The sequence below is a fragment of the Crocodylus porosus genome, unplaced genomic scaffold (genome assembly GCF_001723895.1).
Source record: "Crocodylus porosus isolate Cpor-Errol unplaced genomic scaffold, CroPor_comp1, whole genome shotgun sequence".
Taxonomy (NCBI): Eukaryota; Metazoa; Chordata; order Crocodylia; family Crocodylidae; genus Crocodylus; species Crocodylus porosus.
In genome coordinates, this window is record NW_017728938.1 from 2,209,898 (window position 1) to 2,234,688 (window position 24,791).

General features: G+C 49.2%; 1 protein-coding gene across 4 annotated transcripts in view; it reads right to left on the minus strand.

Annotated features, from left to right (window-relative positions):
* The window catches only part of CACNA2D2 (calcium voltage-gated channel auxiliary subunit alpha2delta 2), a 721,727-nt gene that overhangs the window by 128,677 nt on the left and 568,259 nt on the right, over positions 1 to 24,791 (minus strand). For all 4 annotated transcript variants that reach the window (XM_019547467.1, XM_019547466.1, XM_019547465.1 and 1 more), the window contains 2 exons: positions 19,802 to 19,933; positions 18,836 to 18,893 (listed from right to left, as the gene is read on the minus strand). In XM_019547467.1, coding sequence (XP_019403012.1) covers positions 18,836 to 18,893; positions 19,802 to 19,933 — 190 coding nt within the window. The remainder of the gene's footprint in view (positions 1 to 18,835; positions 18,894 to 19,801; positions 19,934 to 24,791) is intronic.

A 24,791-nucleotide genomic window follows, 5' to 3' on the forward strand; every position in this document is an offset into this window, starting at 1 on the left:
GAGGGCAGTAAAAACGTTTCAAAACGTTTTGAGTTTTGAAGCTGAAGCTGGGCTTGCCTGCCAGGAAACAGAAAGTATGGAGAGGGAGGGGGAAGAGGGGAAAGGACTGCTCTGATACACACTGTGCCTGTTTGGCTGCCTGAGATGCTGCTAGTGCCACTGTGCTGCTTACTAAGTTATTACCTGTTCTTATTTAAAGTGGTGGACCAGACTGAGGCTGTAGGGGAGGAGGAGACCTCACTGGGGCACACTACCGTGTCATGTAGAGGCCCCAGAACCAGTGAGGGTGCGCCTTAACACACACACACACACTCACATGTCACAAGTTTTGCTTGTCAGCAGCTTGAGGTGCAGTTTCCCAGGAACCTCTGCACCTATCTCCTTTAAACTTGGCAGGCTTTGTGACCTCAGCAGGGGCTACCATCCCTGCAGTTTTCATCCCCACTCTGCCTTCACACTTACAAGTGACACAAGTTTTGCTTTCAAGACTCTGAGGCGCAGTTTCCCAGAAACTCCTGCATCTATCTCCTTGAAACTTTCCAGGCTTCATGCCCTTAGAAGGGGCTACCATTCCTGCTGTTTTCATTCAAATCTGCCAAAAAATGATAATGTTATAGGCAGTTTTGTGCTTCCCCATTATAGCCTATGGGTGAAATGTCGAAACAGTGTCAAAACAGTGAAACAGTTTTGACGGAACAAAACAGAACAGTGCTTTTGAAATAAAACTCAAAACAAAACACTATCCCATCGAAATGGTGAAATGGAAGTCAAAATGAACCAGTGCTGTTTCGCACAGTCCTATCTCCACCACCCCCACAATAACTACACCCCACAACAGAACCATCACCATTCCTGGATCTTACACCTGCACCTTCAGGAATGTTATACATCTCATTCAGTGCACGAAACTCCCTGATGGAAAATATGTAGGAGAAACCAAACAACAACTGTTCACCAGAATGAAAGCACACCAAAAAACTATCAAAGACAACAATATCCAACTACCTGCAGGTGAACACTTCTCACAGGACAATCACTCCCACTCCAATCTCTCAGTTCTAATTTTCAAAGCGAACTTACAAAACACCTTCCCATAGGCGAGCCTATGAACTTCACTTCATAAATCTACTAGATACAAAAAATCATGGCCTCAATATAGACATTGGATTTATGAGACATTACAATCTGCCTGACATCTGATTTACCAGGTATCTGCCAGACCTGACCCTGTACCCCTTTCTTCCTGTACCCCCTTCCAGCCCTGCCCCTGCTTTTCTACCCTTTGTCTTCCTAATTTACAGCTACTTACTTTTTCACAGACGACCTTTTTTCTACCTTGGAAAGCTACTGACTTACCTTTGGCCTTTTCCCTGCCTTGTTTCCCCCCTCCCCTCCCCGCTCTACCTTTTGTTTTCCTAATTTCTATCTATTTACATTCTCACTGACATACTGTCACACTTTTAGCTTCTTTCATTCCTTGGAGTCTCATAACATCAGAGACTTCTTAAGCCTGAAGAAGGGTGACTGCACCCAACACCTTGCAAATAACTTTTTCCCAACTACTCGGTCTAATAAAAGATTTCACATCTACTCAAACCTTGGCTGTCCTTAGACCAACACGGCTGCAACCAAAAACCCATCTAATAACCTGACTTTGGCTGTGCTTGTACACTTCTGACCCTGTTTCTTTTTCCTTAGAGAACCATCACTTGTTGCTCAAAACTCTCACTAGCCCTGTTCCCAGCACCTCCTAATCAGAAATTCTTCTTGGCCTAATGGTCCACAGACATTGGAGAGTGCCCCCTATGCCACCTTGTCATTTCTGCAGGGAAAGGGCTTTGACTCCCTGTTTGCCAGATGCCCATCACTAGCAAGCACGAAATAGGCTGGCACACGAAATGGTAGAAAGGAAACAAATGAAATGGCACTTGGAGCTTGTAGTAGACCCTGGTTGACCACTGAAGAAAGCAGAGTAGATCTGCACCTTACCAACTAAAGGAAGTAGATATATATGTATATAGAACAAAGTTTTGTGAGTTGCAGCTCACTTCATCAGCTGCTGTGAAAGGATGTGCACAAAACAGTGTATAGGAAGGAGAGAAAAATCGGAATACAAAAGACAAGGGAGGGGGAGAGAAAGGAGTAGGGGCAGTGCTGGGGGAGGCAAACAAACAAGCAGTAAACGCATAGGAAGAAAGGAGGCACAAAAGCTACTTCAGATAAAGGGTTAAGAATCCTATAGTCCCTGTTTAAATTGATGACACCACCAAGGGCATTAGCAGAACTGGTGGAAACAAAGCTAAATAGCACAAGAACCACAGCCTGTGGTACCAGGTGCTGCAGGGTGGTGGCTCTGTTTGCCTGGCTAAGATGCATTTAGACTCCACGGAGGTGAAGTGGGAATGGGACTCTGCTGAGCCTCATTTAAAGGGAACTTGGTTTTCAACACACATCTTGTCTGTTCCGCTGTCTTTGCTTTTGCTGAGTTGTATGACAGCTTCCCTGGCAGACCCTCACCCTACGGTGAGGATGAATGTGCACCTGGAGCTGGGGGGACAATTGGGCACCTCATCCTTAGGGGACACATTTCTCCTCTTTGTTCCACAGCATAAACAAATACCTGACAGGCAGAGAACAGGTTTTGATGCATTTGCTACTCCACCATTCTCCCATAATCACAGCCCACCTCTTTCTCCACAGCTTCCCCATCTTTGTATGACAGAACCTGCCCTCTGGAAACTGGCTGATGGACTTGGTGATGTGCGATAGCAATCTAGCCTGCCCAATGAAGTTAGCCATGACTGAATAATTTCAGCAAAATGGTCAGCTGCTCTAGGAGGCAGCTGAAGCGATTCACAGAGAACCTTTCAGTCTACAGAACACGCAACTCATACACAGGCACTATCATGATCCTCCTGACACCCCTACAATACACAGTTATACATGCAGACATATAGCACCAATGCATGCATGTGCTCATGCACACACACGCACCCAGTAACGTACAAATGCATACACATGATCACACACATACACCCCTAAAAATTTAGAGATGCCTGTACAGACACCCAGCACACACATTCATACCAGCATCTTCTTAATACTGCAGAAATATGCATTCAGATACACAGTACACACAAGGTCATATACACATGCATCTCAATAATTCGCATACAACACACACCACCAATATGGAAATCCACATACAGACACACTCAGTGCTCTCTGCAGTTTTCATAATCACACAGCTCATGCCATTTACAATACAAAAGTGCATTTATAGATGCTCAAATACATATTCCTGTCTAGGAAACTTCAAGCATTGCAGCCACACAGACTCACAACTACAGGTACAGACACACATGTACACAATTCTGCTGCACGTGCTTGCAGAGAGATTGCTGCAAAGGTGCACTTTTACTTCAGTTTTCTCAGGTGATGTGGTGCCCGATTACCAATAAGCCAATGAGAGTTGTGGGTGCAGAACCCTTGACAATCAGAACAATTGTGTGCACCTGCCTCTTCTTTCCCAAACACACCCTACTATCCACTCACACACGTTAAGGTTGTTGTTAGGTGGAACCTGATTTCTTTTTGGTGCCTCTTTTCATGCTAAAACCTCCCTTGCCACTCTCTCCTCTAATGAGAGTAGCTTAGTATAACCTACACTGCTTGAACCGATTTGGAGGTGGATAGACATTCCCTTTTCATTCCAGAAATTCAGGCACATGCCTGCAGTGGTTTAGGCTAGAAGCCGGGAGGTGCTAGAGCAGTCCTCCCCTCCCTTCCCTTCCACACTGCTGAGCTGGTGGGGGGAGGCATGGCCAGTCCCCAGCTGGATGCTCTGATTAGGGAGGGGTTCCCCCCCAGCAGCCCAGTAGGAAATTGATAACACAGTGTTTATCACCCCTAATTCAGTGTTTATCAGCCCATTAAGAAAACAAAAGCATCTCTCATTAGTTCAAGCTCTCCTTAAACAACTTTTTCCAAGCACTGAAGAGAGCGATGTTACCAGCTGCCTATTGATTAGCTACAATAAGCCAACACTGTCCTGTCTCCCACAGCACCATATCCAGCATGTGGTATGCTAGATAATGCTGAGAGATGTCTGTGTAAGGCAGCGGAGGGAATCCCTGCTTCAGCAGGGAGTGGTGAGGGGGAAGGGGAAACAAGAAGAAGCTAGGCAGACCCTGCTGTACCCACAGTCTCTGCTAGAGCTGCAGCCAGGGACCAGAGGGGAAGAGCCAGCCCAGCTCTCTGGAGCATATACCCCGCCCAGCCCAGAGAACATGGTGGGATGCTGGAGGACTCTGATTGAACTTAAACCAGGAAGGGGTCTCGGATAGACATTGCATACTGGTTTGACCTAAATCAGTTAAGTTTGAGACTACATTCAATCAGGTTTATCTCAAACTGGTTTCAGCCATTTGCAAACTGGCTTATGCTCACCAAACATCTGTTCTGTTACAGATTTAAACTAATTTCTGATCACTTAAACCAGTTTATGTGTAATATCTGTCTCTAGCCTAGCTCAGATGCTATGATATAAGGGCAGGGGTAGGAGGCAAGGAGGTCTGAAGTTGGTTCCCCCTGGCAACTGACCAAAGTGGATAGGGAGGGGGTTAATTCTACCCTCCTTCCCCTTCACCATAGCCCAAGTCTGCCTGCTTGTGGGCAGGCTGCGGAAGTGGGGGCTGGGGCTGGCAGACCCTAGCTGTGGTCCTGGGGGGCAGAAGGGAAGGAGAGAGGAATTAACCCCCTCCTTGCCTGCTTTGCCTTAACAGGGCCATGGCAGGATAGCGTCTGGCCATGCCCCCACCACTGGAGCAGCAAGGAGAGGGGAGGAGGGGGTGTATTCCCTCTTCCCTTCCCTGTCCCGGCATGGCCCTGTTAAAGCTAAGGGAGGCAGGGAGGAGGTGAATTCCCCCCTCCCTGCCCACCACTGGGTAACGTAGCTGGGTGGATTAGCCTCCCTCCCCCCACCTCCTTGCTGCAGGGTGAGGAGGGAGGCTCTGTGCAGTGCTGGAGGAGGACTCATCCCCCTCCTCCTCCCCATCTCCTGCAGGGTGAGGAGTGGGGCTCTGTGCAGCACTGCCCAGCATGGACACAGGGGGAAGCTGTCACTGAGCTGCAGCCACATGTGCTCAGGCTAGGCCATAGCGGGGTGGCCCTCCCCAGCAGCCACAGCTCAGACAGGGAAGCTGAGCCCCATCAGTGAGCACAGCCTGGCCTGGCTCACATGGGCAGTGGCTGGCCAGGCAGTGGTCTACCTGGACCAGCTCAGAGGCACCGGCAGGCCTGTAGCCCAGAAACCACCCACCGTGGAGGCTGGTTACAGACACATAAGCCTCCATGGTGCCGCCAAGCTGGCCTGGGTAGCCTGCTGCCTGACCAGCTGCCTTCCATGCAAGCTGGGCCCAGCTGTGGTCATTGACAGGGCTCAGCTTCCCTATCTAAGCTGCAGTGGCAGGAGAGAGGGAGGAGGAGGAGGGGAAAGAGTAACCCCCTGGGACTGGGCAGTGTGGCACAGAGCTGGGAGGAGGAGAAGGAGGTGGAAGAGTCCCCCTCTGGGGCTGGGCAGCGCATCATGGAGCCCCCTCCCAACTCTGTGGCAGTTTTGGAGGAGAAGGAGGGAGAAGAGTCCCCCTCCAGTACTGCACAGAGCCCCACTCCCCACCCCACAGTGGCAGGGGAGAGGGCAGAGGAGGGGGAAGGGTCATTCTCTGGGGAAAGCCAGTGGAGCTGTGTGCCCAGATTTCTCCCAGCTGTTAGGGAGATGCTACAGCAGGCAGGGCTCTCCCTCTCCTCCTCCCCCACCATGAGGGTCTGGTCATGCCCCTGTCTGTCCAGGCTCCCTCTTACCCCACCCTCCGAACCCTACAGGCCACAGTAGGGGTTTAAACCCCTCCTCAGTTATAGTCAGGCCTGCAGGGGCTTGGCCATACCCCCCACTCAGCTCAGCTTCCATGTGGAAGGGAAGGGAGGGCTGTTCTAGCACCCCCAGGGCTTGTGGTGTAAGTCACTGCAGGCATATATATGCCTGCATTTCAGGAATGAAATGTGGATGTCTGTTCACTTGCAAACTTGTTTAATGTCTGCAAGTTGGATAAACCTGCAAAAATTAAATCAATCCAGGCTCGGGCTTTTTGAAAAGGGTCACAGGGACCTACTTGTGGCTGCTGAAAGCTGTCTGCAGTGGTGTGTGCATGCAGCAGGGCCCAAACAAAGGGAGTCCACAGTGCAGTGGTTCTCAACCTTTGTAGGCTCCAGGCAGCCCCCCATAACTCCTGGGAACTGAGCAGCACTCTAATTCAAGAACTACTTATTTATTGTAGCACTTAACTCTTGGCAGGAATGTGAAGGAGTGGAACAAGCTCTTAGCTCCTCAAAGAGCAAAGGGGCTGGGGCAGGCAATTAGTTCAAGCGGAGGGCCACTTACTGAGTTTTGGCAAGCCATCAAGGGCTGCATGACAGGTAGCCAGGGGCAGATAAATATTAATTTTCTAACATTTTCAGGGGCCCTGCAGGCCAGACAGAATGGCCTGGTGGGCCACATCCGGTCCAGGGGCCGCATTTTGTGCACCCCTGGGCTGGGGTAATCATAAGCTCATCTCCTTGCACTGGAGCTAGACATAGACCAGTCTATGCTTAGCTCCTTACACAGAGGGAAGCGGGGAAAAGTGAGTACTTAGGTCTTCACAGGAGGGTCTGGAAGAGACCAGTGTGACCTTTTCCAATGCAGACCACATTTACCTCTTTACAAAGGGCCTAGTTAAGAAAAGGCAAGTACTTATTTCCCCCCATGCTGTGGCATGCTCAAAAGGAGTTTGCAGCGCCCAACCATCCCCGTTGAGAATCACTGCCCTGCTGGCATGCCCTGGGCTTCCTCCCCACAAGAGGGAGCTCCCCATCCCTGCTCCATAGAGTGAAGTACTATGTTAGCCTGTGTTGGGGTTATGATGACGACCTATCCCTAATTAGGTGGGACAGTCCCAAAATTTAAAGATGAAGTCCCAGTCATCTCTGGGACAGCATTTGTCCCAGAATTTCCAGTATCATGTAGTGAATCTGGGTTTTCCTTTTGCCACAGAAAAACATGGGAAATGGTGGACTTCCCTTTGCAGGCTGGAAGAGTTCCAGCCTGCAAGGGGCTGTTCGGGGCTGGGAAGAGCAGGACTTAGGGGGTGCTATGTGCATGTGCGCACACATGCACGTAACCAGTAACATAGCCCCAGACAGCAGCAGGAGAGCAGTTTCCGCAGCTGTCTTCAGATAAGTCAGGGTGAGGGGGCAGATTGAGGCCCCCAAGGAGTTGGTCAAGGTTGGTGGCTGGGGCTGTGTGTGCTGCACAGCCAGGGTGGTACATGGTGCATGGGACCCAAGGCAGGAATGTGTGGCCACTGGGCCCGGCCAGGGACTGGGATAGAGCCATGGGTGGCTCGTTCAGGGGGTGGGGGGATGCACAGTTCCCTACTGTTGCACACACTCCTGGGTAGGAGGGCATGCACTTCTCCCCAATTTGTGCATAGGGTGGGAAGGTTGCAGGCTTGGGGCTCCCCACCCTGCTGCCCTTCCACCCAGGAGCACTGCTGGCCATAGTGAAGCTCCCCCTGCACACCTAGCAGTGATGATAGCAGCAGCAGTGATGCAGAGTTGTGCCCTCCACTGCTGTTGGGTGTCCAGGGGGCACCATGCCATCATGGTGGCATGGCTGGTGCAGGGTTCCTGGGGGAGGCCAGCAGGATGTGGAGCCCTGAGCCCGCAGTGGGAAGCCTGCATCTGCCCTTGTCCCCCACAGGCTCTGTTCAGCTTTGTTCCAGCTGTGCCACAGGTGGAGGGTGAGGGACAGGAGGACATGTGTCCTGCTTTCCAATTTGGAAAAAGTGGTCACCCTAGCTGTGGTGAAGGTGCAGGCTCACAGATCCACCATGCCCCTCTGGGGGAACACAGTACAGCACTCAGCACTGCTAGACTCTCCTAGCCTTTGCATGCAGCACTGGAATTGTTGTTATTTATAATATGCATTACAGTGGTGTCCCAAAGGCCTGGTTAGAGATTGTGGACCCCAACCTGACAGATGCAGAATGAAAGCCAGGCCACCTCTGCCCTGAAAGAAGGTAAGGCTGCCACAAAATCTAGGGTGACAGTGACTTGGGCAGAGGGTTTTAGAGCACTACCAGAAATAAGACTGGCATCATTTCTGATGACTCCTACAAAGAAAAAAGATGGCTGGTATTAGCTCTCTAGGAATTACTCTCACAGTCCACCGCATTATGGGGAAATCACTTAAGAAATGGTAATGCTCTAAGTATAGGTATTGTTATAGTTATTGTTGTTACTATTATTACTGTAACATATAGGAGCTTACATCCAGGTCCAGGGATCCTCTGTGCTTGGTCCTATACAAACCCACCACATAAAGCCCCTTACTGAGTATGGTGTGACCCAGCCAGCTCCACCAACCATTCTCTACCCTTGTAATTATGATGTTCAGTCCCTAGTACATTTCTGGACATGACTTAAGGGAGCCTTTTCTACCAAGACCACCCACTGATTAGAAGGGTTCAACATTGCCCTGGTTGAAGTCAAAGGAAGCTTTATCACTGACTTGAATGGGATTGGGCCTGACATCAATTAATTAGCACTTAATTACTATCAATTACTCAACATTTCTGGGAATTACTTGTAAATGGACACTCTTTGATTACTAATCCCAGTTACTAATGTTCTCTAATTGGAAGTGATTATATTTTCTTTGGGTGTGATGCTGAGCTCTCTCCTGCACCAGCAGCTGTGGGACAGACCAGTCCCTTGAAGGGGAAGGAAAGCTTTTCTTCTAGTAACGGGGTCTGCTCTAATCTCTTACCTCTTGTCTGAGCGCTGCCTGCTCCAACCTTCCTCCCTGTAAGGCACAGGGTGAGGGAGGACCTGTATACTGGACATGTGCCTAAGGAGCAGGTTCTTGTGGCTGACAGCCAGTATGTCTAGGGCCTACTCTCCTCTCTGCCACTGATTCACCACATGACCTTGGGAGTCACTTCTCTTCTGCAAGAGTTCACAACCTGAACTCACAGGAGCATGGAAGGGAGTTGGGGGCACAGCATGGGAGGGACTCATGCAGCCTCACACAGAGGGCTAAGAGCAAATCCCAGGGTTGACCCCCAGCTCTCTGGTGCCTTGTGCTCCAGCTGCACACTCTGCCTCTGCCTGAGAACAAAGCATCCCATCCCCAGGGAGGTGGCGAGGTTTACACAATATTTGCAGAAAGCTTTGAAGATGTAATGTCCTAAATGTGATTAGGAAAGCAGTGGGAGAGAAGAGCGTCACAGTATATCAACCATGTCTAGCTTCACAAGATGAGCTGGGCAAAGTGTGCCACCACTGCTCCACCTGGCATCCTCAGGAGAAGATGCTGAAGCCCAATCCCTGTTCTCCTTGCTCCTGAGAGTGCCTCTGCTGACAGCCACAGGACAGTAGTCTGGGTGCCCAAATGAACGACGCAAGGGGGGAGGTCCTGAATTCTACAGCTCCCCAAGGAGCCATGGTCCTGCTAGATGCACCAGGCCCTGGTTCTGTGGAGGGGAGCGCTGAGTGCCTGCTGTCCAGGGCATGGCACATTTTGTGCTCTGGGGGGCTGCACATTCTTCTGTTAGGATTGTTTTGGGCAGGTGTGGGAGTGGAGGGCCCATGGGCCTGGGGCTGCACAGGGCAGATCCTTCAAAAGTCTCACTTGGTAAGGGGGAGTGGTCAGTGAGGTGCACAGATTGCAAGACAAAGGGCATCCTGGGAAACTGGTCCCCATCCCTATAGAGCTGGCCTGCTTTTGCCACTGAAATAAGAAGCAAGGGAAAAGGGAAGCTCTTGGAGATCCCTACACATCTTTATTTGCTGTCACTTAAAACTGTTGTGTATTTGTTTTGGGAGAAAAGATAAGGAAGTCTGGTGCAAACTGACATAGCCCATTCATCCCTAAGATTTCATCTGGAAGCCCATCACACCTCGCCCTGTGCCGCTGATGCTCACAGAGCTGCACTGATGCTGCACTGATGCTGCACTGAGCACTCCCCCCACAAGAGAGCTGGGGGCACAGAAGGGAGATGAGGGGGAACCACAGCAAGATGTATGGGCACAACAGCCTTCACTGGAGTTGGCAGGGCATTTGATAGAGGCCGGGTTACAATGCTGTCAAGGTCGTCCCTGAACAGATCGAGACTGCCATAGACACTCTTTGCTTAGGATTAGTTTAACAGTGGAGCAACAGGCTGGGTGCTAAAGGCAAATGCCTCACTCCAGACGGGGTGGTACAAAGGAAGCAGCCTACACTTGATATATCAGAGAGAAGTGAGGGTGTCTTTTGTCACAGAGATTCTGGCCTACTTCAGACTATGTAACCACCCATGAGGCAGTACTTGAGAGGTGGGCTGCTTTAATTTATACCAAGGAATGGCTTCGACCTTTGACACAGAGCAGAACGTGGATGAGAGAGGAGTGGCCTGCAACCACCTTCACTGCTCTGCCCCTGGGGTGCTGTGACCCCTGGAGATGGACCAACCTCCTTGAAACTTGAGGGAGCTCAGATCTGTAGCCCCAGCCCTTCACATCGTGAAACAGAGTTACTCAAAGCTCTAATACCCAAGGAGCTTTGTTTATGGCTGGAACAGGCAACCCAGCCTGCTGACCTCAGCCAGTGACTAGGAGCAGATGGTAACAGAACATCTGTCAGCCGTACTGGGCCATGGCTGTGGAGTGCCGCTGACATCAGTTCTAAAACCTTAGGATCGATTCAGATTTTTATGGGCAGACAATGCAGAGATTGTAAGCAGGGAGCAATGAGTCTGGAAAGCTGAGTGCCTATGGGGGCAGGGGGCAGTCAGGCCTAGCGCAGACAGGCACTCATGTAATGATAGAGGTAAAGGAAACCTGTTGGACTTCTTTGAGTAGCCTGCTTGTATGGTAAGTGTTGGGGCCACTCTGGGCCCTTGCACCTGTCAATGCCCCCGTCTCTCTCCTCAGCTCTGAGCTCTGATCCTTTATGATTCCAAGCTCAGGAGCTGTGCAGTGTATAGAGCTGAACTAAGATACTGCTCTTAATGGATTGTGGCAGCGCATTTATCTCTGGGTGCTGCACTCAGATTAATACTTAGAGCCCTGCAGGAAAAGGCTTTATTTAATAGGGCCATTTATCAAGGAAGGGAAAAAAGAGATGCTGGCTACTAACAGCGCTGCTGGGCAGCCCAAATAGCTCTCTGTAGGAGCTGCATGCTGTGCCCTTTCTCCAGAGAAAGAAATGGGGAGCCAAAGAGGTTGTTAAACTAGAATTTAGGACCCTGCACTCCCATCAGATGACCATGCTTGAAGTATATTGTACTGCAGTGGAGCCTGAAGATCACAACAGATGAGGGGTCCATTGCATTATAGCCAGTGTATTATAGCCTCTGTCCACATGCAGCTCCCAAGCACTTACATTCTAAACAGACCAGACAGACAAAGGATGGGAGGCACACAGAGGAGAAATGACTTGTCCAGGGCTCCCCCACTGCATAGTGGCAACTCTAGGACAAGGACCCAGCTCTCCTGCTCTTCACTGGAGTGCTCTCTACCCACTGGATGATGTTGCTTCTCACAGTTCATAATTAATATGGAATTAACTCCCCAGTCTGATCTAACACACCTTTCCATCCAATTCCAGGAGGGCTCTCCCTGAAAATATCCAACCCCATGCAGCGGCATCATTTGGAAGGCACAGCAAAGAATTTATTCTTCAACACTGCTGAAATGTAACCCTGAGCTGGAGTGGCCTCCTGCTCTGAGGGGAAGGACCTCTGTTTCTTTAGCCTCAATTCCTTTAGACTTCTCCTTCCTGCCACGCTATTCCCAGCCATGGCGGCAGCTCCTATACAAAAGGCACTGGTGACCACTGGCATTTTGACCACAGGGCTTGCATACCCGCTCTGAGCAAGGCTAGGCACAGATGCCGACAGCTGCCCTAACCACTGAGCCAAACTGGGACAAAGGGCTAACATGAACATAGCCAAAAGTTCACTAAAATGAAGTCTTCACTGGAGAGTTAAATTGGGCTTTCCCCTGGGCATTGCCACTAACCCCATTTCTAACCACAGAAAAGCCCTCGCAGCCAAGTTGAGTGGTGTGTTCTGCCTGGCCTAGACGGGGTGTGGGTTATAGCCAGATGCTGCTTTCACTGGAGGTGATAACCTGCTCACTTTGCAGTGAGAACATGAACTCAGTCACTTGAAGCCTGACAATCACCCCATGCTCCCATAATTTCAGTCCTCCCATGCTCAAAGGGCAGGTAAACCTCTCTCACAATTCCCTGGAAAAAAACAAACAGCAGTTCAAAGAACCATTGGGAGTGTCCCCAGAAGACATGGCAATGGGGGGGGGGTACAACTTCAGTGAGGACACACTAAATCAGGCACAGTCTTGCAGTTTCATTGCTTACACCCTCACTAGGCTAATGGGGTCACAGTCAACAGGGAAGTCATTGTCTCAGACTGCAGGTTCATGTGTGAATAGGGAATCTTGACCCCTACGCGTAGGGGAGAGGTTGTAGAAGGAAGACCTTTTCTCTTTGTTTAGCTCTTGCCGTTTCAAACTACTTGGCTTTCTCTCCAGCCTCCATTTGTCCATCCTAGACATGCCAAGCAGGACCTAAAGAAAAGCCAAGGCTGCAGCTGCAGAGCTTACTGCGTGCTCTCCTCACAAAAGACCAACTTCACTGAAAGCTTGAAACCAAAAGATATTCTGAGCAATGGCATTTTCTATCCTCACGGGCAGAGGGGTGCCAGGCCAAGACTCTTGCCTGCCAGGCTGCGATCCAGCAAAGCACTTCAGTTCATATTTAGTTTTGAGTATGTACTTAAAATCCCATTGACTTAAGCCTGTGCTTAACTGCTTTGCTCCTGCTAAGGAGAGGAAGGATTGTAGTTGGGGCTGCTAGGCCCATTAAGCTGGAGCAAACAAGGGCTGAGAACTGTCATCCACCAAGAACCAGGGGAGAGGGAGCTGCAGCTAAGGGCTTAATACAGTAAAAGAATGCAGGGCCCGTCAGCCTCCATTCCTTTAATAACCTGCACAGATGCTGCAATTGAGGAAAGTTAATAATTAATGTGGAGCAATCAAAGACAATTAACCGTAATGGTGGGGCCATTAATTTCCTGACAAAGAGGGAGCCTGATCAGTGCTTGGGTGCACGCGCCCACTTGCTGCCACCACTCAGTCCTATTTGTCAGGCTGGTGACATGGCGAGGCTTGGACAGTAAGTGTCTTTAAATCCTGTCCATGACAAGGCAGCACAGATCCCTCCCTTGGAAGGTAGAATGCAAGCTTCTTCTTAGCAGCTTGCAGGAGTAGGCAGCCAGATTTTGTATTGGCTCTCTCAGCAAAACTCCCACGGGCTTCAGTAGGATGCAGGCACCAGCTCTGGGCCTAATCCTGTGAGACCAAAAGTGCACAGTTTCTACAGACACCAGCAGGCTCAGGCCCCACTAATAATACAAATGCTGTCCTGCAGAGTTGCTGTTTTTAAGTGTTTCTTGCTATTTCTATAATCAGCAGTTATTTTCAGCTTTGCTATAGCAATTCTCCCCAGGCAAGCTGCCTTGCACAAGAAGTCATTCAAATGATTCTACAAAAATGTAGTTTAAAAAAAATAAATCTGGCTGTATATAAATTGAGGAAACCACAAGCACAATGCATAAACTTGGTGCCCTAGAAAGAAAAACAACCTCCTCTTCCCTGGCAGTTCAATAGTAAAAACATGGAAGTTAGATTTCAGGGGAATCAGGTATTTGCATCCTAAAAATCCCACACTGCTTTGATTAATGACTTATGTTATAACAGCACCTTGAGGTCACATCTGAAATCAGGGTCCCAATATGCCAGGCACTGTGAATGTGCATTGTAACAGACAGACTGTCCCGAAGAGCTCAAGGTCTAAATAGGAACGGCAGACAAAAGGATCATTATCCCCATTTTAATGTTAAAGAACTGAAATATGGATGGAGTAAGTGATGTGCCTCAGGTCATACAGCAGGTCAATGGAAGAGGAAGGAACCCAAATCCTGATTTTTTGAATTGTATGCCAGCGCCTTAACTGTAAGTCCATGCTAATTAGCATCACTTGTCAATATGCTCAGCTAAAAGACTACAGGTCAAGTGGGATGTGTCAGCTGAATGATATGTTCTTCCTAGAGCTTATCATGGCATACCCTAGCAGGACGCTGCTGGGCAACCACATACCAATACTGCTTGGGTCATGGATGCCCTGAGGATAAGCAAAGAAGTTCAGCCTGTCAACCTGGGAATGTGACACCTTTCTGGAGAATTAAATTCACTCAAATTAAAGAAATAAACATGACTAAATCAATGGGCGGAGGGGGACTGCACAAAGAAACCTGCTGGATTGTTCTGTCTGCACATCAGATCCAATTAGAGAGAAAGAAAGAAAAGTCTAAATGGAGTCTGCTGCTCCTGGGAAGCATCTTCCCTAGGGTACTTCCTAGCTTTGCTGAATTCTGGATGTATGAGGTGTGTTTACAGGAGAGAAAACAAGTAACCAAGAATATAACAACATCCATGGAAAACACACCCTTCTTGTGTGTGTCCTACCATACAGCAACTGCTGCTTCCATGCTGCTGCCCACAGATTCCCAGGAGAGGGTGATTTCTAAGAGGATATTAGAAACTAAACAAAGGACGTACCCCCATAAAAATAACCCCAGTAAAAAAAACAGGATGAAAACTAGCCCTTAACTCCTGAGTGACTGATAGCATATATATTTACATGTCACAACAAACTCTTGCTAAAAGTTCACAAAGTTAAGCACTCACTAGTCATTTGGCCCTTCTGTGCATATACATTATGCTATAGTCTTTAATTAAATTATACTTGTTCTGCTCTTCCACAGCACTCCTTGTTCAATGCCCAAGATAGACAATGTCCTGGGGGTGAATCAGATCTGTGCAGTGAGTTGTCTGTAGGACCCTGCCTCATCTGTTGGCTGTTGGAAGCTGAACTCTCTATGTACTCCACAGATTCTCAGAGAATGAACTGTCATAACTTCACTGAATTCAGCAGAGCTATGACAATTTACATCCATGGGGATCTGTCTCCACAGATTTTATGATTATGGGATCTGATATTCTATCACTGAGAGATGCAGAGGGTCTCCATCTCTTGGTATGTACTCATAGCTCTGCTCATGACACTCACCCCCAGGAGAGATGAGCATGCAACACCAGAACGGAACATCACATACCAAGGCCACAACAGAGGAAAGCATTGTTATTCAGGAAATACTTAAGCATAGACTTAAATGCTCTCCTGAATCTATGTCAAACAGTGTTTTTCCTCTTAAAAAGGTGAAGAAAATTAAGTGGAGCAGGCAAAGGGGATGCAATGCTTCACTTACATGGATGGGTCTAATCTTCCTGGCTGACCCCTTTGTGTTGCTGTTAGTAGGATCCTCAGGGATGTAAGAGTGCAGTGTTGTGGGACAATGGCAGGATCAGGCCCTGAGACAGGCATAAAGTCATACATTGCCCCTCATGTTATAAATCTTCAGCTGGTTTGAATCAACTCCAGCATACACTGATTTACACCAGCTGCACATCTAGCTCTGCATAAACAATTTAGACATACATGAGAAAAATGCAAGACTGCTTTGTCCCTTGATTGCTTATAAATGACTGGGGACAGCAGGCTGAGAAGGTGTCTCTCAGACAAAAAAAAATCAGTACTTTATAACTTCCTGATATGGCTTCATTTAACCTAGATGCCTTTGCACTGTGTTCTCATGCCTACAAGCAGGCTCAGCTCTGCAGACTGCAGCTGAACCAATCTTATCCTTCCTGCAGCCCATTCTGTAGTGACTGGACTTTGTCTTCAAATAAGCAGGGCCCTGGAGTTTAAAGGACAGACTTGAAATGAGCTGCTACTGTTTATGCAAATGCAGGCTATTAAACATGAAAACCTTCCCTACCTCTGAGATATTTCCCTTTGTTGCCCTTCCAGGGCTCCTGTGCCTGGTGCCTCCTGCTGTGTCGTGGCAGGTGATAAACACCTGGTTGGACACATGAGGGGCTAACAAGGACTTGAAGGAAAATAATACAATAGCGATCGTCAGGCTAGGGAAAGAGAAGAAATGTCACCCGAACACAGGCAGGCTCTAGGCAGGAAGAAAGGCTGTTTACTTACGCTACAAAGCAGAATGCAGGAATGCAGACACCTTTATGATTTCTGCTACCCCCTGCATTCTAGGTTCCTGATGGGGTATGGACAGTTAAAGAGAAAACCCAGGTAACCTACATTTACTGTGGAATAATTAGCACCACACAGCTAGCTCCTCTACCCGGGTTAATAGCAAGCGATTCAATCATGCTTAACTTGGTGTGTGGCTAAATTGATGCTTGCAGCTATCACTTAAACATGGGCTGTCATTGTCTTGTATTTATCTCTCTGTCCTTCTGGCTCTGGTTTTCAAGAGTCGTTTGTTTTCGTTTTTAAATGGGGTTGCTACGTGAACATTGCCAGTGAATAAGCACTCCATTTATGATCACAATTGTGGGCAGAAAGAGATCTGCCCGGTTTATCTGTATCTAAGGATTTATCTCTCTATCTAACCCTCTCTCTTTCCAGAAATACCAAGGGAGGGGAGGTGAGAAGGAGATGAAAGCTGCAGCTTGGATGCCCCTGCCTGTGTTATTGTATCCATTTTCCAGTGCCAACCATGTGTGAAATGAAAATTGGACAGAGCTGGCTGCTCACAGACCTGGAATTTCATCCAGCCCAACTTTGTCCCTACAAGAGAGCAAGGGATGGAGGGAGAGAAGAAGACGCAAGCCAAGAAAAGGAAGAGAAAGGGGAAAAGGGAGATAGGAGGAAAGCTCTGTTGAACAGCTACACAAATGGCCTAGGTAAACCCATTTCCATTTTAATAGCTATTTGCTGTGGCAGTGCAGGGAAGAGAGTGCAGCTTGCTGTGCTTTTTAATTCTGATTACCCAGAATGCTCTACTAATTTGTGGTAGGGTTGGCAATTTACAGTAACTATACAGTGGGAGACATTGATTATTGATGCTCAGCATTCTCTTACACACTGTCCACGAACAGGTCACCTTTGGTGTAACAGCACTGTGCCCCAGAGCTCCTGGGGTTCTTGGTACAATACTGAGACCAGCGGAATGAACAACCGGCTACGGCAATGGGAAATTCTACATGCCCTGTGCTCTGTGTAGCCTACAGAGGGTAGAGTTAACACTCTCTGCCAGGGAGTTTGCTGGGCTGTATTAAGGGCAAGTGAACATATGTCAAAAGCACTCTAGCTGGAGTGCTGGACTGGAACCTAAAGACCTGTCACCTAAGCCTGGCTCTGCCACTACTGTGCTGAATGACCCCTGCCAAGTCACTTTCACCATCCATAAAACCATACTGCTGATACCAACCTCTCTCCAGTGCTTTCAGTTCTACTGGCCAAAACTGGATGCAAGAGCTAGGTGTTACTTCTCAATACCATTTGCATCCCTTTGAGAACAGAACTTTTTGCCAAAACACTCTGATCTTCTCAACAGTTTCCATGTTTCAGAACTGTTTAAGCTTCTAATTTTAAGCACAGCGTTGTTGCTTATATGCTTGTGTGCTTCCTTTTGCCCTTCCTGCTTGGCCAGCAGAATGGCAAATTCTTCTTTCCAAATAGTTTCAATGTCAGGAAATGTCACATTTGAGAATAGAAAAAAAACCAAAATCTGCATATCAAAAGTTGGTGAATTCTAATTGATGGTCCTCCTGTGAAGAAGGACTCAACTACCTGGAGCTGGGCCCAGTTAGTTTATGAAGCCCATTACCACAAGACATCACTGTGGCCAAGATCTCAGCAGGAATCAACACAGGCCTGGACTTTGGTATGAGTGATATCAGTATCTGCACTGACAAGAGTGGGAATGGCATTTTATCCATCAAGGATGGATGCCACCACCCTTTTCTTACTCCAGGATCACTATCATAAATTATTTCACCACTGGGTGAGCCAGAGTTGAACTGCCACCTCTTCTCCCAAGGGAAATGCTCTCTCTGGAGAGCAGAAGCACTCGGACTTTCCCAACTCTCTTTCCAGCACAGGAGTGGACAGGCTGGGTGGGTGTATGAACTGCTGGCCCCAGAGGACAAGGGCAGACAGATTTCATGGCAGCCCAGCCTGCCCACCTTATTGTTTGTTCTACTTTTTGTTCCCTCTCTGTGACATGCTAATCTTGGATCTCAGCCAGTGACACAAGGGACCAAGCTGCAAGTTTCTGTGAACTTCCAGACACCCTCAAAGCTGATTTTGCAGGATGGCCTTGTGCTGACCTATTTTACAGATTGGGGGGGAGGGGAGGAAGGGGGAAGGCGTTCAGGGGGCAGTCTGTACCTACAGTGAGATTCCTCAGCATGCAGACGTGTTTGGACCCATAGTTGACTGGACCCATCCCCATCCCCATTGCTGACCTTTCTGATGATGAGCTTTATGGTACACTAGCCTGCATCTCACTGCGTGTATCCATGTGAGACGCTAACTGTGCAGTAGCGTCGCATGGCAAAAACTGTGCCAAGATGCTACTGTGCAGTAGTATTAGGCTGTGCAGCAGCATCACTCAAAAGGCATTCCCTGGCACTACTACACAGTAACTCCAGTTACTACACATTTATTTAGTATTTGCTTATACAAGTATTAAATAAATGTGCAGTAACCACTGTGCAGTAGCATCTCATGTAGACACACCCACTAACTGTCATCCATATTTGGGTCCCCCCCCGGTTGGATTCTCCCCATCCCCCTTACCAAGGCCTCCTGCGGACATCATACAGGTCGATCTTATTAGGTGCTCTCCATGGGGTGGCTGCAATGAAAACAGAAGCAAGAAGAGTTATGAAACCTTGATGTGTGAGGCAGGTATAGATAACAGATGGGGATGCCATCATGATGCTGTCCTGCCTACAGAAGCAAAACTGCTGTGGACATCAGAGGGAGCCTTGTTTGTAATGGAAGTGTTGGACCCATGGAAAATACAGGGCAAGGCAAGGGAGAAACAAGGATGAGGGAACCAAGTGTGTGAAGGGTGGGGGAAGGGACAGAGTGAAAGGACGGGAGTGATGGACAGAAGGAGATTGGCTGGGGGAGCAAGAGATAAAGTTCCTGACAAAGGAAGGATGATGGTAGCTGGAGACATAGAAAGAGGGAAACAGAGAGAGGGAGAGAATAATGAAAAACAGGGACAGGATGGGTAAGGACTAGGGTGGGAAGCATGACCCCTCACTAAGTTTCCAGTCTCTTATTGAAATGTTCCTAGGTGAGACCAACTAGTGACCTCAGAATAACACATGCAGTGTTTCAAGGAGTAAACTTGTCCAGAGGCATGTTAAAGTCCTGTTTCCTAGCCATCCCCCTGAGTCCTACAGCATGCATGCTAGGTCACTAGGAATGAAAGCAGCATAATGCTCCCACTTCCCCTTGCCTTTTCCCACAGATAACTTCCTCCCAATCCACCCTCACAGGAGAGGAGGGGATATAGAACAGAGGGGAGGGGTGCAGGACCATGACTCTCAGCTTTGCCAGACATGGCCTGTCAGCTCTTCAGCTAGAACATGCAGTGAGGTATGAGGAAACTGTGCTGCTACCCCTTATAACATGGGCCCTATCCCTCCCAGCACAGGTGCAAGGCTGCTGTGTCCCTCAGTTCCATGCTGAGCAGCACTTAGTGCTCCTCTTCCCTCCTTCCCCTGATGCCACACTGCTCACATGACAGACCTGGGTAATAGCGGGTCACGCCCGTGGCACTGCCAAAGACCTGCCACAGCAGAGATGGATCTTTCTTCCGGTTTTCAATGAACACATCCTCCAGGGCCTGGGTCCAGTTCAGCTCATTGAGGATCACGGTAGCTGCAAGAGAGAACGTGCACAGGTGTCTCAGTGCATATGGGGAAAAGAATGTGGTAGCTCTAGGTCCTTAGTACAAACAGACTTGGACTCTGTGGGCTAGAGCAGCCACTGATGTAACCTGGTGTTGCTCTATTGACTGTGATGCTCAAGACAGCAAAAATACCCAGCAGTCACTGCTCCAGAGTCTCTAAGAACAGCCATGTGGATGGCCTGAGGCCATATCCTGTCCCAGTACTCACTACACATCAGGACTTAAACAGCAGCTTGTGTGCCTCAGTCCTGGCTCTGCTGCTTCCTGCAATGCATGGACAAGGGGGAAGGGGGATTGCTTTCTGTCCAGCAGCAGGGCACAGGAAGAAGGGATAGGACAGAAAGGACTCTCGGGATGGTACACTCACTCAATGGCAGATAGAAGAGGCTCAGGAACAGCAGCTTCCAGTTGCTATCATGATGTGTGGGGAACCCAGAAACTACCCTCAGATGGGCAAAAACCCTGGGCTGCCTGCCATGAGTCAGCACAGAATTGTGCAGCTCTATCTGCACCACCTCTCACCATACTGGCCATGGGAGGAGCCCAGCAAGCAAGCCCATCGCAAACCCATCATGATTCCTTGGTTCCATGGGAGAAGATGCAGCCATTCTCTGCAGCATCCCTGCTCTGCCCTCCCCATCTGACCCCCATGAGTATTCTCACTAATCAGCCTCTGTACACTGTAGCTGCTTGGCTCCTATGCCCTCCATCCCTTTCATTCCCTCTGCCAGTGCCTCAATTGTTGCTGCCCTGCAGGCTTGGGATTTGCCTCCTTCATCTTCTATGTCTCATCATTTACTTACCACCATGTTATACCCACCCTGGCTCTGGGATGCTGCAACTTGTTCATAAAGGGAAACAACTTTTTGCTGGAAGCACATGTTTGTCAATGCAGAAGCTGACTTTGGTCAAGCTATAAAGGATGTTGGAGCTAACCAGAGGCAAAAGCCTCACCAGACATCACAATTTCTTACTGCTGTACCCTGAATCCTGCGAACTCAGCCTCACCTCGTTCTGTGATTGTCATTGCCCTGCAGGAGTTAATCACAGGTATAAACTTTATTCCCAGATCTACCTGATTGCAGAATCAGGTCCACATGCCATGAGTTAGGGACAGGGGCTTCACCATATCCCACTATAACCAAGCCACTGAGGGCCTGATTCTTTGTTCAAGCTGTAGGCCAGGGGTCAGCAATCCCCGACATGTGTGCTGAGCATAACACGCCAGGCCATTTTGCTTGGCATGCCACCGCCAGCCCTGCCTCTGGGTAGTTGCTGCCAACCACAGAGCCCAGGCTGCTTCCAGCAGGTGGCTGGGAAACTGCAAGCCCTGCTGCAAGCAGCCCAGACTCTGTGGTTGGCAGCAGCTACCCATAGCCAGGGCTGGGTGCAGCAGGCAGGCTGCAAACAGCTGCACCGGGCTCCAGCATCAGCTCTGTACTGGCACATGCATGCATGCCCTGGAACAGATAGTGAGGGAGGGGCCTGAGGCAGCACTACCCTGGTCTCTCCCCTGCTGCTGGCACAGAGCTGATGGTGGGGCTTCAGAGCCGGGCACAGCTGTTTGTAGCCTGCCCACTGCTTGCTGCAGCTGCCCAGAGCCCAGGCTGGCTACAAACAGCTGTGCTGGGCTCCAGAACCCAGTCATTAGCTCTGTGCCACAAACAGGAGAGAGGCCGGGGTTGTGCTGCCTCAGGCCCCACTCCACTGTCTGCTCCAAGGTGCGTGTGCAGCTGTTTGCAACCTCCTGGCTGCAGCCAGCCTCAGCTCTGGGTAGCTGCTGCCAACTATGAAGCCTGGGCTGCTTGCAGCTGAGCCTGCCTGATTTCCACCTGCTCCAAGCCCAGCACTGGCCCAGCCCTACTACTGGGATGAGGCTGGTGCTGCCCCATGCCAGAAGCACGGCACCTTTGTGGGCTTAGCTGCGTGAAATACGTGGGTGGGCTCTGGGCTGGGGCCTCAGCTGGCCATGCTGCAGCCCAGGGGCTGGCTCCCCAGGGAAGCACAGGGGCTCCGGCAGGCCCAGGGCATTGCTGGGTCAAACTTTGTCAGGTGGCCCAGCAGCCCGGCTCTGTGCACTCATGCATTTGGTTCTGTGTGTTCATCTGCCTCTGATTCTGTGTGTCTGTGTTTGGTTCTGGATGTGTGCGTGCATGTGTCTGTTCTGGTTCTTTGTGTTTGTGCACACAGAAGCATGGAATAGTAGGACCGGAAGAGACCTGTAAGATCATCAAGTCCAGTCCCCTGCCATAGGCAGGAGGTAATTGGGTTCAAACGAGTTTAACGAGGTACTTGTCCAACCTCCTCTTGAACACCTCTGGGGATGGTGACTGAACAACTTCTGCTGGGAGTGAGACAGATTTTTCAAGGGCAATGCAGGTAAGTGCCCAATCTACACAGGCTGACCAGCCTGTTATTTCTGCCTGTGAAAACCTGCCCTTTAGCCTCCTCTTGGGTTTCTAATCATTGAGAAAGCTGTCATGAGCCAGTGTCCTGGGTTGCTACAGCAGAAGTGGATTAAAACCATACTTATTGTTTAACCAAATCTCTAGTGATTATCCAGCATTTAGTCTTTGGCTCATTATGTAAGCATCTCACTCACTGGGTATTGAGCACCTAAACACCTTTTAAGATTCTGGCCCTCTGACCCTCACTGAGATACTCCCACTTCCACAGATCATGTCACAAACAGAAGCTGTTTCTATCAATAGGATGAAGTGATCAGCCAGGAGACGAAAGCCAGAAACCAGACAGGTGGTTGTACCGCCTAGCTGTCCTCTACCTCCAAGGAAAGCTCTTTGTGACCAGTGCTGGGGACAGCAGGTGGGTTCAGATCCAGGCTTGAGTGCATTTGCAGGCAGATCAAAACTGGGGAACTTGGTGGACGGTACAATACAATAGGTTGAGCAGATGGATCTCATGCATTGCGGCTGCCCAATACACTGCTTCCTTGCTAGCATGTGATTTTCCTACAGCAGTGGTGCTCAACCTTTGTAAGTGGGACAAATTGTACAATCAGAAATGAACTGAGGGTTGCATAGAAAAGCATTGTTGGAGCTTAGTGAGGGAAAAGAAGGTAAAAGTGGTGGCAGCATTTGCCCCCTTGGGCTCTGGAGCTGCACGAATGCAGTGGCTTCAGCCAGTGATCACGCTGACATACTGGTGGGCTCAAAGAACTTGCTGCACAAGGAGAGCTCTAGCAGGAGCCCCACCAACATGCCAGTGAACTCATGATGGCGACAGGTTATTTATATGGTTCTTCGTGTGTGTGTGCATGCGCGGGGTTTTCTGTGTGCATGTATGGTTTTCTATGTGCGTGTGTATGTGCCTGGTTCTCTTTGCTCTTCTTTCTCTCTCTCTCTCCTCTTTTTTTTTCTCTTTTTCTTTTTTCACACTCTCCCTCACTGCAACATGGTTAACAAAAAAGTACACACCAACAAAGGCAACATTTATGATTATTAAATATACTAATATGCAATGTGTCCTGCCATGTACCACACCCTCCTCCCCATTTTGTTTTTCTGGCATGCTGGCACTCTGGCACCTTCCAAGGTAGACATTGTGGTTTTTTTTCAGCACTCCGGCCAAAAAACGTTGTCTACCCCTGCTGTAGGCAGTCAGGCTTTTGGCTCTGGAGGTCTCTGGTTTGATCCCCAGCATGGTTGAGGTTGGAGGGGAAGTGCTATATATGCATCATAATTTGTCTTTCAAGCTTGCTGCATACTTCCGAGGAAGAGGTGAGCCTCTATAGAGGCTTCCTTTTCAATCAACAGATGTTGGTAGAGACTCTAGGCCTCTTCTTCCACAGCTCTATGTGATCACCCCAGGCATATGTTTGGCTTTCGATCTCACTGTCTTAGTCAAAGAATCCCTTTCTCCCATGAAATGACAGCTTCACTCTGGAGCTGCAGGATACACATTCAAGCTTTTGGAACATGCTTGCCGCCAGGTACCCAGAGCAGATGGGGAAATAAATTGGGTCTGTCCCCCACAGGGGCTTCATTCAAATCCCTCCTCTGTCAGCCAGCCTCCGAGAGACAGGGAATGAGAGGAAGGAGCCCTGCAGGGCCTGCCCCGCTCTACATTCGTGCTGGCCCTCACACCCAGCGCAAAAGCAATTAAGATGCCAGCAAACGGAGGCTTTAAATTATTCAACTATTAAGGCAAATGATAAGCTCTGAGCAGACTGACACTGTGATTAATCAAATGGATCGGGGCTGTCAGAGTGTGTGGGACAGGCATGTGGTTAGTTGCTGCAGCCAACCTGCTCTTTAAAAAATGCTGCTTCTTCAGTGAGCCTCTATGGACAGAGCTCAAGGGGAGGAAGTCCAGTGATTAACCACTACAGCACTCAAGGGCTGGGAGGTGGGAACAGGGACCTGACCAAGCTGAGGAAGACAAAGAAGGTCTGACCCCCAAAAAAGCTGTCTAGCCTGTGAGTCTCTTGCAGGATCTCTATGGATCAGGGGTGGTCAAAATACGGCCCGCAGGCCAGATCCAACCCATTCCATCTGGCCTGCAGGGCCTTTAAAAATTTTAGAAAATTAATTTATATCTACCTGTGGCCTAGCAGGCCTAAGCCCTGGCCTGAGGACCCCTACACATACCTGCCTTCATTTCCATTTCTGCCCAGTCCATTTCTCTTTCCCATTCTCCTTTTGCAGCTCCCTTGTTCAGCCTGTAGAAGGACCTCTCCCTTTTTGTCCCCATCCCCTCCCCACTTCCTTTCTTTCATTTGGATGAAATCCCAAACCGCAGCCCCAGCTGAACAATTGCCTCAGGCCACTGAGCTCCTAATGGCCCTCCTAGCCCTGGCTCCTTGTGGCC